General features: G+C 38.1%; 1 protein-coding gene across 1 annotated transcript; it reads left to right on the top strand.

Moving 5' to 3' along the window:
* Positions 1–27,667, top strand: LANCL3 (LanC like family member 3). Its single transcript, XM_007424059.4, has 5 exons — positions 1–1,001; positions 19,895–20,018; positions 22,386–22,583; positions 23,689–23,896; positions 25,001–27,667. The coding sequence occupies exons 1-5, from the start codon at positions 438–440 to the stop codon at positions 25,158–25,160; spliced, it is 1,254 nt and encodes a 417-aa protein (XP_007424121.2). The 5' UTR covers positions 1–437; the 3' UTR covers positions 25,161–27,667.

The following is a 27,667-nucleotide window of genomic DNA, read 5'->3' as shown; positions in this document are numbered from 1 at the left end:
GGTCCATTGTCCACGCAGGCACCAAGCTAGCTTGTCAGGGGCTGCTGCTCTCGAGAGCTGAAGGGGAGTGCCCGCCTCTTCTTCGCGCCAGAGAAAAAGGAAGCCAAGGGACGAGGCGAAGGTGGTTGCCCCTCGCAGACGCTTCAGGTAAGGTTGGCGACGGAGAGAAAGCGCGCCGCGAGCGAGAGCGGAGGAAGGCAGACGGACGGGCTGCGGGCAGAAGCGCACCTAAGAATCCCCTGGCTGGGCTTGCCCGGTAGTTCTCGTTCTCCCCTTCAACCGGCCGACGCAAACGAGGCCTCCCCGGGAGACCGCCGGCGCCCAGCACAAGAACTAGCGGCTCGGACCATCCGCCGGCGAACGCCCGAGAGCAAGGCAAACGCGTGGAGCCCGGCGAGGCTCGTGTGACTGGCAAGCGCCGCCGGGCCGCGCCAGGAATGGGAAGCAAGCGCTGCTTTGCCAACCGCTTCGATGACTACAAGGGAAGTCTGCTGGCCGGGCAATGCAAGGAGGTGGCGATGCCCTTGGTGACGGCCACCGTCGACCGCATCCTCAAGGAGGTGCCCGCGCTCGGTGGCGGCGAAGCGTCAGGAGGCCTGGGCTGTTGCCAGGGGGGGCTCTACGGCGGCGTGGCCGGCGTGGCCTACATGTTGTACCAAGTCGCGCAGTGCCCCCTCTTCGCTCAGGCGCGGGAACCCTACCTGCGGGCGGCCAAGCGGCTGATCGACGCCTGCGTGCGCTACGAGGAGGACTGGGGCGAAGCCGACCCTGATACCCGCGCCGCTTTCCTGCTCGGGGGCGCTGGCATCTACGCCGTGGCCACCCTGGTCTCCCAGGCGCTCGGACTACCCGAATGGGCCACGTCGCTGGGCAAGTTTCGGGAGCTGTGCGAGCCGTGCGTCCCCATCTCCTTCCTTGAGTGCGGTTCGGACGAGCTCTTCGTAGGCCGCGCCGGCTATCTGTGCGCGGCCCTGCTGCTGAAGCAGAAGCTGGGGATGGAGGTAGCCGCGCTTCGAACCCCCGCCTTGTGCCACGCCTGCCCTGACCTGCCCTTCCTTGTCCGGCTCTACCCTTTGCCACCGCCCCCCCTCTGTCCCTCCCTTCCATCCCTATCACAAGATTCGTTGTTGGGGTTTGGAGACACCTAAGAAGACTTGACTGGAAATATGTTGGGATAGGCACATTAGCCTGTCTCTTCACCGTTTATTTAAGCCTTTGGAACAGAATTCGCAAGTGGCATTTAAATTTCTTTTCACAAACCACTCTAGCCTCTCTCTCATACGTTTATTTGTGTAGAAATGAATACACAGGAGTGGGCGAGCAAAATTATGCTTAGAGTTTTCCTTAGGTTTACTCTTTCTAATTTTTTTTAAGTGGCAGATTCACTCCCCCCCCACACACACACACACCACTTCGATTAGAAGCAAACATTTTCTAATATTCAAGAAATGGAACACAAGCTGAATGCTGCTCTAATGCTCTGCCATCGCCACTTCATGCCCATTATCAGAATGCCTGTTAAGAACTTGTGAGTAGATGATAAAGGCAAAAAATTCAGTTACACACATGGAAATTTGCAGTATGACCAGTGACCCCAATTCCATTCTCCCACTCTACCCATTTCTACCTAAATAAATGCTAGGATAGAATTTGCTTTCTCACTCACAGTAGGTACTCCTGAGTAAAATGTCAAATATGCTTGAAGCTAAACGTTTTGCTTCTGTAAGTGGATGACTATAAATTTTGTGCATCTTTTACTGTCTTGAATGCAGTTTGGTGCCTATTTTGGTGGTGGTGGCCTATTTTCCAAAGAACACAGCATCTGGACAGAGAAGGGATTGCTATTTCCACCCTTAAGAAATTTGTTGGTTGCAACCCCTTTGCCTTGCTTCACACTAGTAATTTAAAATTGTACTTCATTTTCTAATAAGGGATGAGAGACAAAGAGAATGCACTCAAGAATGCACAACGGCCCCCACATCGTAAATTGTATCAGCTCATTGTTTTTAGGCTAGCATTTCAACCCAAGCGGTCTGCTGCTTTCAGAATTCTGCCACCTCAGCCAATGATTCCTAGTGCTGTATGTCTGACTATCTGCAATCAGCCTATTATTTTTATCTCATCCCTGATGAGATACTGTAGGCATATAGGCATTTATCGTGTAGATGTAAAAATGCTGATTGACTGTTTACTTTCCTTTTTCTTGACCCTTAAGACCAATATTAGTAATGAAGAAACTGATGAAAACATTCTAAGAATTATGTTTTTATAATGAAAAGTTCAAAATGAAATTGATGCAGTTGAGAAAGAAACCCAAATAAATATAATTGGAAATAAACCTAATTTAATTCCAAATAAATAGGATAAGGATTAAAACACTGCTTTCTAATAAAACTTGTGGCACTGTATTCAGATTTATGGAACTTTATATCAACATTTATCAAAAACAAAGAAAGGTCTTGAAGATAGCAGTAACAAAAATAAATATAATGGCTTGTAAAAATACATACATTATACATAATCTATATTTATTTATAAATACTCATTTATAAAGCCCACTGTTATAAATTTAACTTTGTTCTGCTGCTAGAGTAAATATGAGTTGTTTATTTTTCTTCTTACCACTTAATAAAGTTATATATTTACATGAAATTCAGTTAATTGAATTTCATGCAGCCATTTTTAAGATGAGAGCCATAAAATGAATGCAGTTTGCAAGGGATTGTATTCCTTATTTTTAGATGATTATGCAGGATTCTGTCTTACTCAAATAGATATTCCATGATTCACAATAGACTTACTGGTAAAATTGCATTCATGCTAGGGAAGTACATCCACAGAATTGTTTCTATATAGTCAGCTGAAAACTTCTGTTTTATAATTGCATTACTGTAGCATGTAAATATTTGTCTTGATGATCTTATACTGCTTACCACAGCAATGACACAACATATTTTATAATTGCAGCATTTTCTGTTTGAAAATTCCAAGCCATATTATACACCTTAATGTTCTCAGCTTTGTTAAAATAGAGACGCATACACCAACCTTTTTTGCCCTTCAGCTGATGAAGAGACAGGAGCAGCACAGTGGTTCAGAGCAGCTAAACTGTGACCTAGACAGTTGGTAGCTCAGATTTCACTTCTTGCTACTCATACTCAGCTCTTTCTCTTCTATATTGATATCAAGTTAGTTACCCTGACTTATCTTAGAGGAATGAAATAGCATGTGAAAATGTAATATGTATCTTGGCCTAGAAGGTGACTCTTGTACACAGTGTGTTCCACAGCCAGAACTGAGTAAGATTCACCTCTCAGTCTCAAGAGCTTCTTTATGTGGAATGGGGAAGATGGTAGAATCATCCTATATTTTACCTCCAGCACAAATGACTGGTCCTAGTGATCATACCAATGCTGAAAATACATTGTATTTTGGAATGCTATATTTTATATCCTCATGGTCAGATATTCTGCATTCTGATAAGAAGCTGCAGGGACATTAGGACTGTTCAGAGCTTTGAAAGAGTGAGAGTTTGAGCAGGGCACCCCCTCAACTGCAAAGGAGCCTCTGCCTCAAAGCAGCAGAGCAGTCATTATGTTTTTTCTTGGCCAATGTACTTTCTTCAAGGTGAGACAACTGCTTGAGATAAATTAAGCCTTAATCTTTCACAAGGCAGAGTGCGTAACACGTGAAAAGAAGCATGCCTATTATCCACACTCCTAAGTGACACAGATCAGGACATATCTCTTGTATTTGGGGGACAAATGAGCAATTCAGCACTGAGCTTTTGAGTGGCACCTCACCAATTAGAAAATGAGAGCTTCACTCCTACAAAAGCCACTTTTAAATGCCTTGGCCTCAGAGGAAAGCTTCCAAAAGGAGCATGTAGAAGAATCACATCAAGGAAAATGGTTATGTGGGCAGTAATACAGAGTTTATATATTCTGCTTGTTCTCTTTTCTTTCCCACATTTGAGGGCTCAAGAGACAGGCAGACAATAGAGGTGAGAGGGAATAACCGAAAGCAGCAGAAGCTGCAGGAAAAGAGAAGAGCAGGAGTATCTGAGATATCTCCCTAGCACTCCAGGCACTTGAACTGATTAATACTAGCTTTGCAAGGACCTTCCTGCTGCTTCCTTGAACCCACTTGAGGAGAACAAGCATTCAGATGCTCAGAGATAAGAAGAGCCAGTTAGACCCTTAAGGCATTGATATCTTCCCTCACTTAGGTCCTGCTACCAGCCTGCTTGTTTTTACCTTTCATACTGAATCTTGAGAACCACTATAGCTAGCATAGAACAGCAGTCATAAATGAAATAAAAAAATGACCCTCTGGGTGAGCATTCAGAAAAATGATGCCTTTCCAAGTAGGAAAAATCTCTCCTGAGAGACATAGATGCATTTGTTCACATGAGTCTTCCAGATCCAGTGAGGTTGCGAGGGTTGAAGGATGCCTGCTCTTCCATTTCATCAAGTGATCTGGCAGCTACACCAGCATCCATATTTCCACCTCAAATGGATTCAGCCATGCGTGTTCCTGAAGAAAACTGTAGATAAGAGTGTTGTGCAAGAAATAGCAACTGCTGAGTACAGTAAGTCTAGATGATCCAGGACTGTGAACCTACTTGAGCAGCAGCCTGACTCACTTCCTGAACTTCTTTTTCCTTGCAGGTGAAAAACATAATGTTCCCTAAAAACAATGCAGTAGAAATTTCCATCAAAAAACTATGTGGGTGAAATCCCCAATGGCAACAAAGAGGCTGTGGCTTATGTAGTAAAAACCCCAATATGCAACATACTATTTTTGTTACAGACTCTTCCAATCTAATCTTTCAGCCACAGTGGGTTCTACAGGAACAAAGGGCTGGGGAAAATGTGGCTAGGAAGTAGGCATGCCATGAGAAAGCAGTAAATCACTAAGGAACATTTCATAGGTGGAAAGAGCTTGAGATGAAAGCAAGGTTACAAGCCACCATAAATAATATCAAGAAAAGATTGCATCAGAATCTCTTTATTGGCAAAATGTTCTAAAGCTTCATGTGCTATCATGGAAATGTTTGCTACCCAAAACTGTTGCCATAGTTGTCTTTATAAGGTAATGCTTTGACAGGCATCATTTATAGGAAAACAGCAGAGGAAAATGGAATAATCAGAAATATACTTAACTTCCAATTTCTGTGTAGCTTAGTAATATGGCAGGATATATTGTTTGAAATAAATGTTGTAAGCAAGAAGCAATGGAACAAGTAGACAAAGCAAAATAATACTATAATTTTACCAGAAGAAGAATTTGAAAACATTCTGAAGAGTGCATGGAGGTTGGCAGATGAACTTCACACTGAAGTAATTTTCCATTTATTCAAAAATACAGAATGTACAGAATAAAATACTGTGATTACAATGCATGTGATAATTCCATAAGAAACTAAAAACAACAATTATTTAACCAGCGTTGGTTTGTGTAAAACAGTCAATTGAAGAACAGTTCACGCTGATTAGAGAACACAGAAGTATATTTAGAATGTTGTATAATATTCCAAATTCTCTTACAACATTTGGAAAAGATGTACACTAACAATGCAAGGTACTACAGACAATGTTGACACATGATGATATACAAGATCTTTGGATGATGAACAAAAAGCCCTTTCAAGATACATTTCAGCAGGATCAGTTCTAAAAGGCTCTTTTGAAATATGAGTGCATGAATAAGATGATCACTCTCTTTCAAAATGTTTTTATTGCTCTGCATCAAACACCTATTATAACAGTTGATAGGGGAGAATGCAGATTCTCCAAGCTGAAGTTAATGAGAACATATCTACACTATGACACAGGAGAGACTGGTCAGCCCTGCAATCTCAACAGAAAATAGAGTGTGGATCTTCAGGAAGTAATTCAAATCTTTGGAACTCCATCAGTGTTTATTATGCAAACAAGAAAAGTCGCATTTGCTGGTCAGGTGTTTAAAAGTTACTTAAAATGTTTGAGCAAAACATTTTAAATTGTTATTTCTCCTTTACTGGGGAATGGAACAGAACAGAAACATGGGGGGGGGAATAGAACAGGAAGAAGGTAGAATTGAGAACTTTCAAAGTTTTGGATCAAGTAGGGATGCTTGGGGCCATTATTTGAGCTCCCTACCTCAGATGCCAGAATGTTACGGACCAGCCTTGCCATGTTTAGTCTATAGCCAAATCATGATATTTTTTCATTTTACTACATTGCTAAAGTACAGCTGCTCTTCTCTGTCTTCTTAGTTCATTTTGTCCTTTATTTAAACTACTGCAGTCTTCTTTTGGGTCTTCTGTTGTTTCATATTAATCCTCTGATGTGCTCATGTATCTCTTTGCTATCAAAATAATCCATGTTTTCTTTCACAGTAATTATGGGTTTTCTTTAAATCCCTGCTCTGATTTCTCTGCTTACTTTCAGTTACATCAAAGCATCCTTGGTCTTTACTTCCAAAGACTTCTTAGTCCTGCTTTCTATCCCATTTTTAATTCTAACAGTATATGCTTTCTTATATCCTGTTACATTCTTGCCCACAATCTTAATTCCTTAACTTCAGTGCTCTTTCCTCAAACAAATCCCATTTCTCTCCCTTGAGGCCCCTTAAATTTGGAAGCATCCTCCAAATTTGGATTTATTTCTCTTACTTCTTTCAAATCATTTTGCTAAGGTAGTTTTTGATACAGAAAATTAGTTTCCTTATCCTACTGCAATTTAGTTTGTAACTAAATCTAAATAAATGTGACTAAATAAATTTAATAAACACATATTCATTTTGAGTTTATATCCCTTGCTTTTATTCACCTTCCTCTATTGTTTTCTCTTTATAGTATTTAATTTTATATTATCAGCTCCTTGTACATGACAAAGTTTTATGCATAATCTAATGCTATAGAATTTTTTGCATATTTTGTAAGCATCTGTGTCCTATCTGTTATGGAACAGGCAGAAAAGTGAACTTCTGAGAGTGGTAATGGAGGAGGAGAAGACACTGCAACTCCTGATACCTTATCAGGTGCCACAGCACTGCTGATAAGGTGGCACAGTGCTCTGAACTGTCCATTACAAATCATTGTTATAATAACTGATGGCACACTCCACAGGAGCTTCTGATTCTGCTCCATCACTATTCCAGAATAGGTGCCAAGAGCCACATATGGTTGTAAGTAACTGCTTACAAATAATCACTTCAAAAACAAAAACAAATCATTCCATAAAATAAACAGAAATGAATAGAAATATTTGTTTTGTTCTAAAAGACAGTTGAGTTTAAAAATATTAGATAGAATTAGTTTATGGACTACTTTAGTATCATAACATATGGTGAAGACCACTAGCCAAAAGGTCACAAATAAATTTAACAAGTTATTTACATTTATTTATGACTGTTCATATAACATGTAGATATAAAATATATAGGTTTATCATGCCTATCCAAAGAAATATGTCTATTTTTACAATACTATCAAGCAGTCCTTCTTTTAAAAGTACTAAATATGATAAAACAGCTGCTACAGAACAGGGGTGATAGAGTTATATAAACTGTACATCATTCTTAAATAGTCCTTTAAAAATATTGTGCACTCTCAACACTTTATTAACTTTGGTGATTAATCTTTTCTGTTCTATTCTGGAAAATTTATTGACATCACTACTACTATATCAACACCCCCTTGACAATGCAATATTTATAAAGATGAATCTAGAGCAGACCTATGATTATCTGCATAACTAAAGCAGTATGGAAGCTTGGCTCAGGACCCAACTGTTATAAGTAGTTGCTTTCAGGCACATTGTAGAGCTATAAAGAAAATATTTTTACCTAATTTAGCTTCATTTCAGAAGTTGTACAAAACCGTTTTTCTTCTCTTACATTTTCAGATGGAAGATGAAAAATGGGGAGAGGAAATAGAGGATTAGTGTTACAATATACACAAGGTTACTAAGAGATCTCCCCCTACTTTTTCCCCCTTCCCTGGATTTATACTAACTACAGATTAACCCTTTTAATCCCAATGCAATATGTTTCAGGTGCTGTCACAGTTCCAATAATCTATACTCATTTCTCTTTTGATAAATCAAGATTATTGAGGTTACTTTTGAGATCTGGTTCAAAGCTACATGTCCAGTCTAGTACTGAGGTGACAGGTTGGAAGCAGAACACAAGTGGTACATTAAGCATTTTGTTTGACTGTGGATCTTAAGTTACATTCATCATTAAGAAACCATAAATATTCTGAATTCTACAGTGCTCTCACAAGGTTACCAGCCAAAACTGAAGCATTTGTTAATTCCTGCTCTTGGAATATCATTATTTTGAAGCCCAAGCCATCTGCTTAGACTGGCTTTTAACATTTGTTTGACATGAGGGGAAGAAAATGGACTTGGCTGGTAACTAATATTGCTTAGGGGTCAGTACTGTAAAAGAGGCTTTATAAATTAAGAAGCTTTTGTTTGGATTAGTGGGTTGTCCCAGACCACTATTAACACTGACCTCTGAATTGATCATCACACCAAATTAACAATGTATTTAACCAATGAACATAGACCAAGGTTTGCAACTAGTTTTATTCTCTAATCTAAATAGCTTAAAGTACACAAGTGAGGCCTCTTTAATACAAATTTGTGTGAACTTGGATTAATTTAGGAAAATAGTGGATAATAGGATAGGAGCCATGGTAACTGGGAGAGCAGCAGCTGTGTGTATCACCAATTATATAATGGTTTGTGATGGCGATGATATCATCAGCTGCATGCCACATAGGATTCCTAAAACACCTCTCCACTGCAGTTCCAGGAAGTGCCCAAAGCCCTTGCTAAATAATTTGTTATTTTGCTGCCCCCCTCCCATCTAAGTACAGCATTCACATTGTTGTGAACCTCCTAGAGTTATTGTGTGAGATAGGCAGCCACATAAGTCCTGTAAATAAATCAGATAAACATATGATAAAGTATGCAGTTTATCTCTCAGAATTATAGTTGTTGAAATGGGTCCTAAGATCAGACAAAACTCATGGGGAGAGGATGATATATGAAAGGGACCAGAAAAGAAAGGCACCCAGAACCTCACTCGAGGCATAGCACTGCCTGGATGAGACCAATAAAGGGACACCCTGTCTCCAGGAATATCTCTATATATTTGCTCAGACTTTTCTTCCTAAACATTTCCAATTAAGCACAAACATAAGACCTTTGGTGCCAGAAATCTGCATTGTTCTAATTGATCCAGATCAGAGATGCAAAAAATGGTAGTCCATCACTACATTTTTTGTAGTCCCAAGGATGGGTAGAGATAAATGTTTTGGAACGTTTTGTGGGTTTGGGAAGTTTGTGTGATGGAAGGCATGAGCGAGGATGATCCTGGAATGGAGCTTCAAGGTTACAGGGAGGGGGAGAGACATTCCAAGCATCTCCTCAGCTCCCAGCCACAGCATGTGAAAGTGAAGAGGAGACTGGTCCCTCCCTAAGGGATTCAGGGTTATAGTTGCTGTCGTTGGGGGTTAGAGTTAGTCTGGCAAGATTCTGTCTAGTAGGTGTAAGCTAATAAAGTAACTGAGCTGTTCCTGGACTGTCTTGTTGTTCTTGGGCTGAACCTGACAGTTTGGAAGCATTTAGGGGAGAAAATCATTGACAACTGTCTTAAACAGGCTTGGGCTGCAACTTTGCCTTCTGACATTCCAGAGAGACCCAGGAGCAGGGCCAACATTTTTCAGGCTGTTTTGGGGAGAGGGGTTAAGAATAATATTAAGAGTGAGAAGCCCCTAAGAGGAAACTACTTCTATCTGTGTTCTTAAACAACTCCACTCATCGAAATGGCTGTACATCATCGTGGTGGGGGGGGGGGTACAAGCCACTGGTTGCTTCTCACGGCCTTCAGCCTTCCACAGTTCAAGGCACCCATTTCTCCCTTAAAACTCTCATTCTTCCCAATTGTGTCTTGTCTCTACTTGATGCAGCCTTTGAGCTTACAGAAGTTCTGTATCCCTGATGTGGATCTTCATTTATATATAGTCTGGTCAATCTAGATGTAACCATTACATGCATGAGCAAAGGATGATGGCAGTTGGAGTTAAACTTTTGAGCAAGTATCTTTGCTTCTTTTCCATCTGTTCCTGTGGATGTATGGTTAACTTGGGGCTCTGTATAATGTAAAGTATAGTTTTTCCTCTGGCTGCACCTCACCTTTTTTTTTGTAAAAGTTTTGTTTCCGATTGCTGCCCCAAGGGCAGAGCACAAAAGCAATAAAAGATAGGCTATATTTGCATGACACACTGAACCACAAATTAGCCAATCATGTATTAGCCTTGTGTGTTGTGATTCAATGTGTGATGTGAACCCAGAAAAGTGGGTTAATTCAGTAAGCCATGATACACTTTACCAAAGGTAAGAATGTTGTGAGACTGCAGCCAATGTGTGTGAGTTAATTAACAGGTGATTAATTTATATAGCCAGACAATACAGAGAAATGGAGGAAGAAAATTGTTATCAGTCTGAAGATCAGATCTGCTAATGTAGTCACAGCACCTTCCTGTTAACCCTTTTCTCCCCTTTGGTAAACATCTGAATTGGTGATTTTAGTGGTAGCAGCTGACTGAAATGTCTTCTTACTCATTCCTGAGTATTGCCATTTTAAAGTTAAATTTGTATCAGCTTAAGGGTTTGCATAGTGATTGACCTGTTGGCTTATTAACCTGCAGAAGGACACAATTGGTAGACAGTTGTATATATCACATTGAGAAAGGACAGTTTAGTGAGTCCTTGATAGTATGGCTGATGTTAATTGGTCCAATTTTATTTCCAAAATAGGCCAAAGTCTAAGGTGATGTAACACAGCCTCCACTTTGCATCCATATTTTGTACATGAGCCTCAATCAACTATTTTTAAAATAGAACAGACTACATCTATACTGTATATAAGATTAATGTTTGATTGTTTAAACAATAAGCATCTCTGAATTTACCATATATTTTTGTTCAGGTTCAATACTTTGAGGCTCAATACAATGTACAAGCTCAATAAAAGTAAGTGAATGTTTGTAAGCATTTGGACAATCAATAACAATGACAATAATTTAAGTATGATTGAATGTTAAACTTATCCAAGCTTTCAAGAGTATTTACTTGATTTGGCTCATCTTCAAAACTTTTCATCTTTTACAACACAGCAGATCTGCACATCACACAAGAAATTCTAATGTACTTGTTCTTAAAGTTAATTATTTAGCCTTTTTCAATTCCCAATGCATTAATGTCAGAAAGCATACACATGGATATTATCATTATCATTAAAACAGAATAAAAATTATTGATTCCAAGTACTTAGCATTTTAGTCACTGCAGAGCATGTTGTCCATTGATCAAATGTTCTGTATTAAGTGGAATTGTGCATAATCTTTTTTCCTACGTATAAAAATTGCAATCTTCAACACGAGAAAGAGGAAATGGGTCCTTTAAGATTTATATATGTAGTCAATTATTTAAAAAAGTTAATCTGGTATATATTTACTGGGGAATACTAGAACTCTGCCACACTTCCTTCTTGTCTTCTAAAATCTTTAGAATTATTGGAAATTGTTAACATTCACAAACTTTTGGATACCACAGTATTGCAACATGTAGTTACATTGATAAATTTAGACAGCAGTTTTTAAATTATATATATGACAATTTCTTTGAACAGTATTTCTTAACTGTTGTGCTGGCTTAAGTCTGGGTACTATCTAGCCAAAGTATAACTCATTTAACTCTAATAGAAATAAATAGTAAGTGTGCTAGGATGCATCTAGCTAACCTTTTGGCTGATCTTGGATCTGATTAATAGTTGGGAAAAAGACCAACTTTCTTTTTTCTTTCAACAAAGGTTGTACAAGTGTCTTTCAAGGAATTTCCTGATCTTTTGATTGGTTGTCTCAGTCTCACAGACTTTAAGAAAGAAACAATTTGCCACTCCAATTGTTGGATATCCACCAACATGAAATTTGATTGATTATGTGTCAAGTCATTATCAACTCTTAGCGACCACATAGATAAATTTTCTCCATGATTATATGTCCCTAACCTGGTCTTTCAGAAGTTTCAACAATGAGACCAGAGGAAAATTTGGAGGAATATTTCCTCACTTGAGGTTTATATCCCATTGTTGATTAATCTTATGATAGTTGTTAATAGTGAATTCTACCTCTATTTATTTCTCAACGTGGAAAATTATCTGAGACAGTTAGAAACATAGAAATTCTTTGGAATTTAATTTCAATAGAAGAGAATATATGTAGCTCAGGGTTGAACTGTGGAGTCCTTGGTACTCTCTGAGCTTGGTTGTTGGATTGCAGACGTTTCATTACCCGACTATACTGTTTAAAGGCAGCCTTAAGCCATAATCTTAGAGCAAAGCCAGACGATTGCAGAAATAAAGGCCACAGGGACGGGATAGGGATTACTAGTCGTGACAGCAAATTTCATGCTAGTGTAGTTTTCTGTGGCTCACAGATGACGGAGAGTACTTCAGTTCAGTACTGAGTAAATGCAAAAGCTAGACATCAAATCCAAAGACCTGAATCAGTCTGTGTTTCCCAGAAGCAAAAAAGAATCCAATACACAGTTGTTGAAGTTATTGCTTCTGGAACAGTATCAGACAGATTTCAGAACCATGAGACACCACAATCTATGATAAAATTGTGGGTGAGATTACTATTTCTATAGGCTTCCTTTTTAAAAAATAGTAATTTAATTAAAAGTTACAGTTAAAGATAAAAATGAATAGAAATTAAAAAAATAAAAGAATAAAATTAGAAAGTACAGAAAAGAAAGAAATAGAAAAATGGAAAAGAAAGAAAAAATAATAAAGAAAAAGAAAAGAAATATATAAAGAAATGACTTCTCCTTTCATCAAAACAAGTATAAACAATTTTAGTAACTTATCACCTCCTCTTAAAATACAGCAAATGATCTCTTCTTCCCATATCCCATCTCTTATCTATAAACAAATCCTTAAAGCCTTATCATTTCAGCCCTGATCAGCAAAAGTCCATTAAGGGTTGCCAAAGATAACAACATATCTATTTTAATGTACTGTCGAAGGCTTTCACGGCCGGCATACGATGGCTGGTGTGGGTCTTCCGGGCTGTGTGGCCGTGGTCTTGAAGTTTTGTTTCCTAACGTCTTGCCAGCACCTGTGACCGGCATCTTCAGAGTGCAGGAACACAGACAGGAGCAGTTCTCTCTGTGCCCAGAGAGTCCTCTCTGTGCCCAGGAGAACTGCTCCTGTCTGTGCTCCTGCACTCTGAAGATGCCGGTCACAGGTGCTGGCGAAACGTTAGGAAACAAAACTTCAAGACCACGGCCACACAGCCCGGAAGACCCACACCAGCCATATCTATTTTAACCTTGATCAAATAAATCAACAAGTTCCTTTTATTTTTGACAATCTTGATGTTTAGTCCCTTCAAATAATGTCCTAGAACTTGATTTCTTTTCATTTTTTCTTTGTTCATTGTAACAAAATTCTTCAAAGCTTTAACAGTCCTCTTTTATAAATCCAATGTAGGAAAATTATTCAGGTTATTCTCTTGGTTTGTTATTTGTATATCTTTTAATTATTAAGACATCAGCTGGTTTCTTTTGTATGTCCAGTGTAGCATCTTTTTCCATATCATTCTTGTAGCTATCATTTTTAAATCCACTTTCAGATAAGTCTCAATCTTGTCAGATAAAACGAATCCCTCTTTCATAACATATTTGAAACACAGTATAACTATAGAGGCAGACACTCTTAAAATTAAGTTCTGGGTCCATTGTTCAAAATATCTTTCAATATGTCCAATGTTAAAACATTTTGCTTCATTCTGTTTTAGTAAGTCAAATTTAAGTGTTCTTCTCCTTTAATTGTAATCTTTAGTTCCTTCTGGTTCCCTCTAGTGTCCAATCTTCAAAGTCTTATCCTATCATGTTTTTTTTTAAAGAGAATTCAAAACAAAAGCATTTTCCCATGGGAAGGATTCTTATAATTAATTCCAAAATCTTATTTCAAATCCATCTGGACCCTTAGTCCATTTGTAACTTTCCAAAATCAAAGTTCTATTCACCCTTTTGCTGTTTATTCCAAAATATATATTTTTAAGTCCTTAAACTTGTATTTAAAACTTCTTTCACTAAGGATTGAAGGAAACTCACCCAGTGCTGTAAAATGTATTGATCCAAAGGTTCCTGATAGTTGAAAAGCAGTTAACAAGCAGTTTCCAAAAATGATTAGAAAATGAAGTATGTGAACCCAGTGCCCTTTTGAAGGTGCCAGCTGTGGTTTAAGCAGGATGGCTATTCCACTGTCTCTCAGAGCTCTAAACCCACCAGAGACCATGTTTTGTGGTCTCCTCACAAGGAGCAACTGTCTGGAGCACTTGTGGGTGACCTCATGTCCTCTCCTTGTCCAGGGAGGAAATACGAAGAGCCGGTCTACTCGCTTGGCTCTTCATTCTGCTGTGGTCATTGGCTCTGCTTTTAGCGGAGCTATTTTCAGTTCACCATTGCTTCCTCAGAAGTGCTCTAGAGGCTTCCTTAATAGGAAATATGTCCTGGTGGACAGTTGTTAGCGTGCCGCAATACAGCATATTATTAAAATCTTATTGGACTGATCCACACCCTTTGGCTGCTCAAATAGGTTTGCCTGTTGAATATCAATTATGTTTTTTGCTTCATTTTATGCTCATTGTCTGCCCACCCTCAAGATACTACAAAGTGTCATCCATTGTTCTTGCTGAGCAGTTCTGAGATATAAAATAAATGTCTGTGGTTGATGGTGATATCCTTCCCCTTGATGTCTATAGCCCTTGATGGCTTCCAAGAGTAGGCAACATTTAGCTGGCTACAGTTGTATAAAACATTTTTATCTGGGGTAAGGGCTGCAAGGAGTGATGCAGTGATGCAAATTGAGTGGGGTTGTGTGTTTCACATGGGGTGAACTAAGATTTTCTGTTTCTTCTTTCTGGATTTCTATGGGGAACATTGTGTTTATCCTCAGCTGGTTTTAGGGCTGACGCTACATTTAAGGGAATAAAAAACAAGAATGGCTATATGCAGTTATGTGCTCCTATTATAAATCAACTTATGGAAGAGACTTTATATGAGTTTATTGGTAGACTCCCTTAAAAATCATACATGGAATCAGATACTTTTGAAGAAGCATTGCATATTTAATTCTTAAAATACTTTTATAGATACAGTGGAGCTTAAAGGTTTGTGAACCTATTTGAATATTCAATATTTCTGCATAAATATGTCCTAAAACATGTTCTGTTCTCCACACAAGTCCTGAAACTAGATAAAGAGAACCTAATTAAACAAGTGAGTCAAAAAATTACACTTGTTCATTGATTTATTGAGGAAAATGATCCAAAGCTACATATTTGTGTGAATGGTTAGAGTTTGTTTTCTTAAACCCTTTTATATACTGATATCTTTGTATATTCAAATAGGCACCACATCAGACAAATGCTATTTTTAACATGAGACAAATAAATTAATCTTCAATTTTATTACTGATAAAATATCTGCTAAGGAGCCAAACAGAAAGCATGTTGACAGGATACCAGAGCATGGATATATTTTGCACTCCTCTTGATGGACTCTCAGCAGGGGGCAAGCCAAAGTTTTTTTAAAAAGTTTTGCAGTATGGTGATTTAAGTCTCATACATGATAAGAATCAGCTTTTGTTTTCTTTATTCCTCCATTGCACTAAAATGTGAGTCACTAAATCAAGTCCACTCTTGTTGCTACAGTCATACATTGTGTTTAAATTAGTAATAAAGAGAAGAAAAATATTAACCAGCTTTCAGTATACCTTATAAATAGTTTTCCTGCTATGTAACCCAGCTATTGGGATAAGGGGAGGGCTCAGATATGGAATGTTATTGTAACAGTGCAGTTAACTATTGCAATTATGAAAGACACCAACTTTTGTTTTGATCAAGAAAGAAGATCCCATCTATTTTGCCATATTAAATTTTATAAAACTTGGCTATATAGTCTTGAGACTATTTTTATAGTGTTGGTACATCATAGCAAGAGAGCAACAAGGCACAACCTGTTTCTTGGGGAACTGCACAGGTGATGATAAAGCATCTATTAAAAAGGGAGGGGGAATGTGGAGAGGAGAGGAAGAGCAATCAGTAGCTCACAAGCCTATCCTCAAATCAGAAAAAAACTGGGAGGAATTCTAACTCTTGCATTAACTACACCAGTGTTTCTCAACCTCAGCAACTATAAGAAGTGTGGACTTCAGCTCCCAGAATTCCCATGCTGGCTGGGGAATTCTGGGAGTTGAAGTCTACACTTCTTAAAGTTGTTGAGGTTGAAAAACACTGAACTACACACTGGACCAGTCTCTCATGCTGAAAAGTTGGATCACCAAGTTTTGTGGGCTGTGTTAGCTAGCTAACTGGCTTGATTATAAGTTAATATTTCCAACTGAAACCATCTCTATCAGTTTAAACATATTCAGAAAAGGGCTTCTTAATTCTTCCAGATGAGAGTTTTATTGTTCAAACACTGCCTTATTAAAGGAATTTAATGGAGGGTCCAGATGCCATTTTCTCATCACTGCTTTTAACTTGTTTCTATGAAAGAAAATCCCTCAAGAAAAGAATAATTGGATTATAGAGATGGAAGGGGCCATTTAGACCATCAAGTCCAACTCTGTGCTCAGTGCAGGAATTTAGTTTAAAGCAATCCTGACAGATTGCTGTCTGATTTATTCCTGAATTCATCCGAACGTAATACCTCTCTGCATAATTGGCTCTGCTATTGAACTACTCTTGCTATTAGGATGGTGTATCTAATATTCAATCAAAATCTGTCTTCCTGTAACTTAAATCCATTATTCCATGTCCTGCATTTTGGAATGATAAACAATAGGTCTTCTGTGTGACATTTTCCAGATATTTGAGAAATGCTATTATTTCCCTCTCAGTTTTCTTTATGAAGCTAAACATTCCTAATTCCTTCACATTCTCTTTATAGGACTAAGATTCTAGTCCTTTAATCATCTTTGTTGTCTTTCTTTACACTCGTTCTAGTTTTACAAATCCTTCTCAAAGCAATCATGCTTTGTACCACATAGGAGTGCAATATTCAAATGTGCTGGGACTGATGCAGAATAAAGTAGAATTATTACTTCCCATGATTTAGAAGTTATTTATTTATTTATCAAATTTATATGGCTGCCCATCTCACACGAAGTGACTTTGGGCAAAGTACAACAGAAGCCTAAAAGTGAATTTGGCTTTTTCTCCATCTATATCACACTGCTGACTCATATTAGTTTGTAATCAATTATTATTCCTAGATCTTTTTCACAAATACTATTACCAAACTAGATGTCCCTCTTCATATACATCTACATCTCATTTTTATTTTCTAAGTGAATATGTTTATGCTTGTTTCTATAAGATTTCATTGTTACTTTTAGATTATTTCTTTAACCTATTAAGAGAATTTTGAATCTTATTTCTCTTTTCTAAAGTGTTACCTATTTTTCTCAATCTTATGTGCAAATTTGAAACCATATTCTTTTTTTAATGTTTGAAAATAATGTTCTGATGTTGGGTTCTTGTGCAAGTAATCTCTTCCTGAACCATTTAACTTTATTTTGGACAGGATCTTCATTCAGAAAGAAAGGCTGTTATTATAATTATTTCTCAGTTCAACTGTTGTTGAGTGTAGTGGCTCAAATTAGCCATTTAAAGTAATTCATACATGCTTAGTGAATTACATTCCATAATGATAAGCAACTTCTCAGTTTTTAGTTGTTTAGAAGCTTTCTGAGAATTTGTCTTTTATTTTCCACCTTCATTTGAGTAAATTCCATCCTTCTCTTTTTCTTTCTGGATGCAAAATTAGTAGAAGATACTTCCCAGCTCTTTCACCTCTGTTTCCTTGTTGAAATTCTTTGCAATCCTTCTTATCTTGGTAATGTATGACTAAAAGATATGTGTTCATCTATGATTTCTGAATCTGGAATAAAAATAATGGTGTGCTTTATCTTTTGTGAACCTTGCTTGGCAAGCATCTGGTTCTGCTTCTTATTCTAGGCTCCAGCTGCTGGCTTCATGCTGTAGATGCTCTTCTGAAGATTGCACACCATATTTTACTTTCCTGGTTCTTCAAAACCAGATGGCTTCAGTCTATAGATGTCTTTCTTGATTTTTTCTATACAGGAAACCAGTATTTACATCCAGGTGATGTATTTGTATGTGTTTTGCTGCTGCTGTGTTAAACAGTGTCTTATAGAAGTAGCTTGATTACTGATGTAAATTTTTCATTGCAGTCAACATCATACTTCTGGACATATCCTTTGGCCACTAGTCTGGATGTTGGTGCTGGACATCCTCTTCTGCACTGTACTTGGCCTTAAAAACCACTTGCATTCTACATATTCTTCCCTATAGTCAGTTTGACAAATTTCCACATGTAATTCTTGCAGAGTTTCAATCCCCTCTTCTTCAGCCTTTTTCCATTTGTGTCTTTCAGTGGCTGGCATCCATTTAATGTGCTTCCATATGCAGGGTTCTTCCACTTGCTCCATTTTGGCAAAGTAGGACAACTTTCATGATGGACCCCTTTCTTGGATCTCTTGGAGCATGTGGTTTAGGATGCTTCAGTTTCCTCTTCTGGCTCTGCCATGCAGTTGAGTTTGGACATGCAATACAGACCTCCTTCAAAGCTCATGGTCTCTACTCACTACTTATCTGGACAGAAGGAACAAAATCTGACACCTTGTGATTATTCTCTGCTCCCCTTGCATCAAAATAACCAGTGTTGTATACTTTAATGTTTGCTGTTGTAAGATCTTGGATCCCCTATCCCTTGCAGTTTTATGAGAATCCAACCATCATTCCTTCCTCATGCCTGCAATTCAGCTTAGTTCTTTTTTCTTTTGGCAAATATGGATACACTTCAGAACCACTTTCATGTGCACTGAGCTGGGCTTCCTTCCTTGCCATAGCTATATGGCATTGTGTCTATGGCTTTCATTGGAACTGTGATGGAAGACATGAGTGAGGAGGTCCAAGGTCATAGGGGGTCGGAGAGGAATCTCAAGCATCTCCTCGGCCCAGAGCCCGAGTGTGTGAAAACTAAGAGGATAAGACTGGCACTACCCTAAGGAATTCAGAGTGTTTAGTTGCTGTCGTTGGGGGTTAGAGTTAGCCTGGCAAGTTCTGTCTAGTAGGTGTAAGCTAATAAAGTAACTGAACTGTTCCTGAATTCTCCCACTGAGTTTCTTGGGCTGAACCTGACAGGAACCTGCTTTGCTCACTGTATTAACTGCTTCTCCCTAGTATTTATCTGCCAATCCTGCATCTTGCAACATGTACCTCATCATCTCAGGGACATGAAGACATGCCCTATGAGGACAGGCTGAAGGAACCTGGGATGTTTAGTCTGGAGAAAAGAAGTCTAAAGGGACATGTGATGTCATTGTCCAGGTGCATAAAAGGGTGCCCCAGGGAAGATTGTCAGGAACTAATGTTCATTACCATAGGAATTAGGACCAAAATAATGGGTACATGTTGCAGCCACCTGGATTGCTCTTAATAGGAGGAAAAATTGTAAAATCTGTACAACAATGGAACAGTCTGGTCCAGTAGGAAAGTATAAGTCACATACTAATTTTAAAAAATCTGCCAAATCTTCAACTGTGGATCTAATTGTTTTCATGGACAGTTTGCAGGTTATAGCAATGTACCTGGAATAATAGGTTGATCAGCTGACAGAAATTTAGAGATTTACTAATTATACATTAGATACTTTGCAAGCAGTTTTTAGGAATTATAATTAACATCTATAACTTTCTGATATTCTTCTCCAATCCCCATTCCCACCCCCACATTTAGATACTGACTCCAACACAAATCAAGTCAATTTGTCAGGCAGTGTTAGAATCTGGAAAACAATATGCACTGAGGAAAAGAAAACCAGTTCCCCTCATGTATTCTTACTATGGAACAGAATATCTTGGTAAGTAAAAACTTCTATTTTAACACAAGTTCTCTCTAATGTCATATTTCTGTTGTATTGTAATACAGTCATCTTGTTTGGGATCATGATAACTATATACTTTGGATTTCTCTAACTTAGTGTCCTCCAAATGTATTTGACTATAATTCCCATCTTCGTCATAAAGTAAGGCCAGAAGTATGTTGACTGTTCAAGCCCAACACATTTGAATAGCACCAGGTTGAAGAAAGCTGTCTTATGCACTTAGAAATAAGGCCCCATAAACTTAATGAGACTAAATTCAGAATAAGATTGTACTGTTCAGTATGAAATCTCTGCATCACAGTAATATACTGTACTGTATGTATGCTTCTCAGGAGCATTTTGGTTTTCTCTGATGCAGAACATAAAATTATTTTATATTAAAGGTTAAAGGTAATTTAATCTGTTTAAAAACATTTGATCAAAAACATTTGATCAAAAATAATCAAAATGCTTTTTTAAAAAAACAACAACATTATTTTAAAATAACATTGCTGGAAGAAAAATCCAACCCAGAGCATACTGTATCTTAAAAGAGAAATTATCCTTTCCACCAAGAGGTAACAAAAAGCATACAAATTATTAATTCTTTTACTCATGCGTAAATGTACTTAACTGAACAGTGGACCTAATCATATTATAGGAGAATATCACATCCAATCTTGCACTTGAGATAGAACTATATATTCTCCAGGCTCCAAAGGGCCCCCCTTTCCCATCCAGGATGGAATGGCCCCTTGTGCAAGGGCTGAAGCTGATGGTTTCCAAGCTAGATAAGAGCATTAGATAACCATATCTGAGCCGCCCAAGGGCACCAAGCCAACCACCAAATATCTGTTAACTCAAAAATACAGAAGAAAAATGGCTAAGAGTTTAAACGGTCATGCACAGAAACTTAAAGGGCCCAAATTCTTGTTCTATAATCAACTGTGTTCAGGCTTCATTGTTCTTGTCTGCAGTGAAGATTCTAAACTAGCCGAAGCTAGGTCTGCTAAGTCTAGCCATGAGCTAAATCAACAGTTTCTGGATTTATTGCCGAGCCCTAGTGTGAAGCTTGGCAACTGACAAAGAACAGGTGCTGGCAAAGCAGGAAGTCTGCTGAGCAAATTGATACCCTGGTAAATGAGAACCTATTTCTTTCATTAGTTGGGTAATCACTACCAGATCTGGTTAAGGGGTGAGGATGAATGAGAATTATGGCCCAAAACATGTAGCCCACAGGACAAAAAAGGCTATATCAAAGGGTCAAAGCAAAACTCCAGTCTTTGAAGTAGTGAAAAAGTAATAAAAGAGAACCTAGAAACATTCAGTTGAAGGATTTTGGCTTAACAGTCATACTGAAAAATAAAATGAAGCAGAAATCTTATTTGGGCAGGCCCAGAGTAAGGACTCCAGATAGCCAAGGTTTTTCATCCACACAAAATGGGGGATGGTGTCTCAGCTATCTTTTTAAAGAGGAACATTTTAAAGTTAGTGATCCACTGGTGACTTGCCATTTCAAAGAAAGTGGTCTCTGTCTCTTCCCCTTCTTTTGGCTTGTCAAGCTGGAAATTAACACATATTGAGGCGATGCTCAATCACTCCCTTTTGTAAGGGTGAGCTTTCTTTGACAGGAAGACATTTCGTAATGTAAGACCATAAAAATAATACAGCTGGTCCTGTTACAAAGACCATGTAATCCTGCCCACCACCAACCCACCACCACATTAGCCAATCAGAAGTCCTTGGGAAGACTGCAGAAAGGACCCGAGCATAATAGCATTTTCTACACATTGGGGCCCACTGCCTGCAATAGGGACATAGCCATTAAAGCTGTGCAGCACTTTGGATTCAATTTCAAAAAGGGTTTTGGAGCACGGGGGCATAAACATAGCATTGTCTTTAAAGCAGCTGCATATTTTAATGGAATTGCATGCCTTTTTGGAATCAAATGTGATGTCGTGGACAGCCCTAATAATCATTATGGCTGACCTAGCAGTCATTGATGGACTTATCCTCCTTGAATGCTATCTTCTTTTTAAATGGCTCTTCTTAAAGTCATCCAAGTTGGCAACAATCAGTACATATCATAATAATGAATTACACAGCATGACTTAGTTTGTAATACATTTATCTTTTCATGGGCTTGTGTGAAGCCTTGAAGGGCCCCCCTTTCCTTGTGGCACCACTGCTTTGTTCTAATTCCAAAAGCTGTGCTGCTTTGCACCACCCTGTTTTTTATTTACCCAGAATCTGCCATCGTTCAGTTGGTTGACCCTGGAGTATAGCATTATTCTGATCCCTTTCAAAAATCAAACCCCATGGAAAATGGTTCCACACTACTTACTTTATTTCTGCTTTTTGCAGGAGCTGCCCATGGACTCTCATCTATCCTACAAATGCTGCTTTCCTATTATGAATATCTCCCACCAGCTGATCAGGAACTAGTATGGCAGAGTGTTGATTTTCTCATGGATCAAGAACAGAATTGCAACTGGCCTCCAGAATTGGGAGAGATGATTGAGCGAGAGAATGAACTTGTACACTGGTGTCATGGAGCTCCAGGTTCTCATACAGATACTATAAAGTAGCTCCCCAAATTAGTGTCATTTTGCTGAGAAAGTAGGGCAAATGTTAACTATTCATTTGAAGTCAGGTTTCCACATTTGTAGAATTACTATCGTTATCTTACACAGGTTTACTATTACTGAAACAACTCAAAAGTTTAAGTAATGGAGAGCTCTCTTTAAAATCTTACAAGTACAGATGCCAACAAGCTTCCACTGAAAATGTAAAGGAGTTACGGGACTCCACAATTGTACTCAAAGTGCCTTGTTTGTTGCTGTAGTTTATAACATCATTCTAGCAGGTTTCATTAGGCTGATGAGTATGAAATCTATTTGCAAAGGATAAAATAGGATCCCTCTTTTTGTGAATGTACTGTATCTATTTGATTTCTGTCAGTATTCCTATCCTTGTATAAAGCCATGAAGATCAGAATATAAAACTGGCCCACAGCATAAACAGATAAGGCCAGCCCTAAATGTTTGCTCTTTGTAGAAGAACAGCAAATAGGTCCTCTCCACAAAAGATATTTTGAAAGCAGAAAATCTCGTAATAATGGCTATTAGAATGCCCGTGTGTGTGTATCTCCATTTCTATTACTCTATCCTTTTATGATTCTTTGAATCAGCTGCTTAAGATAACATCATTAATTTTAGCTGGGACAGTTTAATTGTGCACTCTGAACTTTCAGTTTGAAAGCAACACATTATTTACAAGGATGCAAACAAAATGAAAGGGTTTGTTTACCCCCCCCGTTCCACATATTTCTTCCATACGCCAGTTCCAATTGCTTGCCAATTAAAATCTGCAATAATCTCATTTTTAAAGGGAGCAAAACATTGTGAGAATAGACTAAAAAGCAGTGAGGAATACTAGGAAATTTGAACATTCAGATAGTCTTATCACAGAATGAAACAACTTCTTGGGTAATGGTGGGCTTTTAAAAGGGAAAAAAGTGACTGTTTTTAGGCTTTATTTGGCACCTTATTTGCATTTTATATCCCTGGGCTAACTGCAGATTTTCTGTTTTCATGCGTGCTGTAGCAATTGGTTCTTCATTTATTTCTTCAGTGGTTCTTACGACATCACTTTGTTTTTTCCTCAGGCATTGCATACATGTTTGCAAAAGCATATTTGGTTTCTAAAAAGCCCCAGTATCTAGACACTTGTATCCGCTGTGGAGAGCTAACTTGGCAGAAAGGACTGCTGAAAAAAGGACCCGGAATATGTCATGGGGTGGCTGGCAGTGCTTATGTGTTCCTGCTCCTATACAGGCTAACAGGAAATTCTAAATACATGTACAGAGCACAAAGGTTAGTAACTGAACAGAACTTTTAAATTATCAGAAGATCATACAAAAGATCATTCATGTTACAATAATTGTTTTGTGTTATTCTCTTAATTTGCCATTACATTATCATTTACATTATTTTAGATTTGAAAGTGTGTGTGTGCATGCAGGCATGCATGCAGTATGCTACCTCTAGTCATTTGGCATTTGCTGTAGAAAAATATGCAAAATATATCTCCCTCTTGACTCCAAACTTCCCTAATCCTCTCTGGGCTGTTTTTCAAAATCATCAGTCTGAATTTCCAAATATACATGCCCACTGTTTGCAATTTTGAAATTTGTCTGTGATCCCATAGATCAGTTTTCTCTTGATCTGGTATCATCAGGAAATGATGTGTTTGATTTCAGACCTCAAAATATAATTATGACTGATTATGTGCCATCAAGTCAGTGTTGACTCTTAGCGACCACATAAAGAGATAATATAACATAATATTATACTATGCTGGCTGGGAATTAGGGATATTGACAGCAACAATATCCAACAATTTATTACTGCCTCTTCAACTTTTCACTGAGTCTATCACCCTAGAACAGTGTTGTCCAAACTTGGCCACTTTAAGATGAGTGGACTTCAACTCCCAGAAGTCCCCAGCCAGCCTGGCTGGGGAATTCTGGGAGTTGAAGTCCACTCATCTTAAAGTGGCCAAGTTTGGACAACACTGCCCTAGAATGTCCTGTCCAAATACAAACCCTGCTGAGGTTTTCAAGTTCAGTCAAGTTCAGATAGATGCTACTGTTTGCCATCAGAGGACTGTAGGTTCTCTGGACTTACTCAGAGTACTATGAAGCTAACCACTTTTACAGTGCAATGCTAAGGTACAGCCAAAGAGCATTAAGCTGGAACCAGTCAAAGCAAACACCGATAAGTTCGCTTTCAATGATGTAATACATAAATCAAGCAGGAGAGGGCTAAGATGGAGCTGTTCCAAACCAGAAGCAGACAGTCTAATATGCTACAAGGTACACCTGAGAAGTGCATCTATTCATAGAACAAAGGCATTCATTTCATTTCTTTTATATACAGCCAATAATACATTTTTTTCTTATCTTACTTATTTCTTAGGTTTGCTGAGTTTTTGTTTACTGAAGAATTTAAGGCTGGTTCCAGGGCATTGGAAAATGTTTACAGTCTGTTTGAAGGTTTCTCAGGGACAGTGTGTTTCCTGGTTGATTTGCTGCAGCCTAACCAGGCTGAGTTCCCTCTCTTCAGCATCTTTGTGTAACAAGTTCCAGGGCTGTGCCAGGACAGTCATTCTAGAGGCACAAATGCAATTTACGACAAAGGAAAGATTTTCATTTGTTTTGTTTTTTAAGAATTACATCCATTTCAGTATTCCTCTACAGTAATAAGATAGCCTTAATGTTGCAGTAGGTAAAGAGAGAAAAGGAAGGGAATGTTTTTTATATGTATATGCATATATATGGGACAGGGAGCATGCAATTTCTAATAATAGATAGCCATTTTAAACCAGACTGTTTTTCCAGAGTTGAAAATAAATGGAAATGCTGATTGAAGTTAATTTAAAATGTCTGTCATATAATGATGGGCTTCTTGAAGACACATAATGAAAACCTGAATTTTAGAAATCTGTAAATGGAGAACATATATTATTCATTTTTTTTAGTAAAAATGATGTACGAGTGTACCATGTTATGTACAAGGATACCCCATTTCTTTTGGGGAAAATAGGTATTAGAAATTTGGAATATGAAACATCTTATATAGTCTTTCTGTGTGTATTACCCTATTTATTTGATGCACCAAACAGCAGCATTTTTAATGGTCGCATATGCATATAATCACTTCGTATAAATACAGTAAAGCCTTTTTTGCATCACAGTCCTCAAGATGTGAAATGGTTGCCCTTGAAAAGATGCAAGCAATATATACTAACCAAATTCTTCTTACTGGACCCTCTGAATGTTCTGTCTTTATTTGGAGATCCAGGAAGCAGAGTTTCTGACATGGAATAGATGTCAGAAGTGGCTGATAGATGCTAAAAGAATTCCCAAGATCAAGTGATGCATGTATGAATGCTTTGGAGTGCCCAGAGAAATAACCTGATCATGGGAAAGGATGCTCCTTGATCTATGAATTCATTCTTAGACAGTTTAACTGAATCTAAATGAGTGTTCCCACAAACCCAATGCCCTGCCAGCAACAGGCTGGTAGAGGAGAAGGGCAGGAAGGAGCAGTGATTGCTATCTTTTCTACTATTTCACCACAATTCAAACAGACACTAAATGAGCTGGCAGGTGATCTAGCAGTAACATGAAGGCTCAACTATGTTGAGTGAGATACTGGAAGCAACACTTGTAACCAAGACAAGAACTATGACTATTATAGTTTACATTTGGGCTTGAGCTTCAGTGTAATTAGACTGGATCTTAACTCCTACTATTATACTCTCATCTTCTTTTCTTCTTTCATGTTGAAATACATTTTTTTACTTTAGCTCTCCTTTAAATAAAGCACTTCTTAAAGCATTATAAAAGAGAAGGTTTGGAAGGAGAAAAAGGTTGATGGGAAAGGCCTGCACAAGGTGCCACTGCATTTAGTTGTTCATGAGATCAAGAAGCTACTCAAATCTTTCAGTCAGGATTTGTGGTAGAGGGGGAAGGATGATAGCAGTTTTCCTGTCTCTACACCATACTTTCTATTTGATATCTGAAGGGGCTAAAACTTCTTGATGAACAACTGTGAAAATGAGGTGAAATAGGAACTAACTACAATCGCATGCTTGTTAAACCATTAAGATCTTTCCCTATGCTACTTCACACCAAGCATCAATGGATCCTGACAGAAGTTAGCATAATTTTCATCCTGCCCCTTTGCTAGATGTGTTTAGAAAATACATTGTGATAATCAAGGTGGAGAACAGAGAGATCTTTGAGTTCTGGAGCTTATATAACACGGTCGGCTAGTAAGCAAGAGTATTGCACAGACCCTCATTTCCTACATTGCCTTAGTGGGTTTCATAAAGGGATTAATTCTGCTGATGGTAGCCCCAGATTTCTGCTCCAAAAGTGAGGAAATGATGCTGGATTGTGTTTTATGCCAATCTCTTTGTACAATCGCTGTACGAACACTAGGAAGACTCTTACCTAATGGGAACTATTCTGCCTCTGTTGAAATCAGTAGCCAAATTCAGTGTTGAATTTGTTAAAGCAACATATTTTCATAAATAATGTATTAACTTTATGCCTTCATAACAGTTTACTGAATATTGAAATACAGTACTGAAGTTAAGCTTAGATAGCAATATTAGTTAAGCTTAGATAGCAATATTAGACCTACAAAAGCTTGTTTGAATGGCTACAATGCAAACTATCACTGATGCGTGAAATTGCCATCCTATTCTCTGGGAGCTCCTAACAATTAATAAAATATGCTTACGCATGTTTGGAATTACTCCCTTTATAGAGGAAAATAGAAATACACAGAATTCTAAATTGTGGCATATGGTTCAGTTGTCCTGTACTTGACTTATCTCCAGTCCTTAGAACATACTAACTTTAGGGAAAAAAAGTATTTCCAAAACTAGAAGGAAATGTGAGATCTTGCTGCCCTTATAAAGTAAGCTAGAGATATATAATAAATAGTATTATTATGGAACCATTACTATTTTAAAAAAAACTTTTCTTTGAACCACAGAATGGACAAAAAACATATTGGTTAGAAGTTTTGCAATTTCTCATCATTTTATATATATGTACAGAGAGAGAGATT

The sequence above is a fragment of the Python bivittatus genome, unplaced genomic scaffold (assembly GCF_059951505.1).
Source record: "Python bivittatus isolate LINGU-HERP-01145 unplaced genomic scaffold, Pbiv_v1 ctg000350_np1212, whole genome shotgun sequence".
Taxonomy (NCBI): domain Eukaryota; kingdom Metazoa; phylum Chordata; class Lepidosauria; order Squamata; family Pythonidae; genus Python; species Python bivittatus.
Note: the sequence above shows the minus strand (reverse complement) of the source record. Positions and strands in the feature narration are given on the sequence as shown.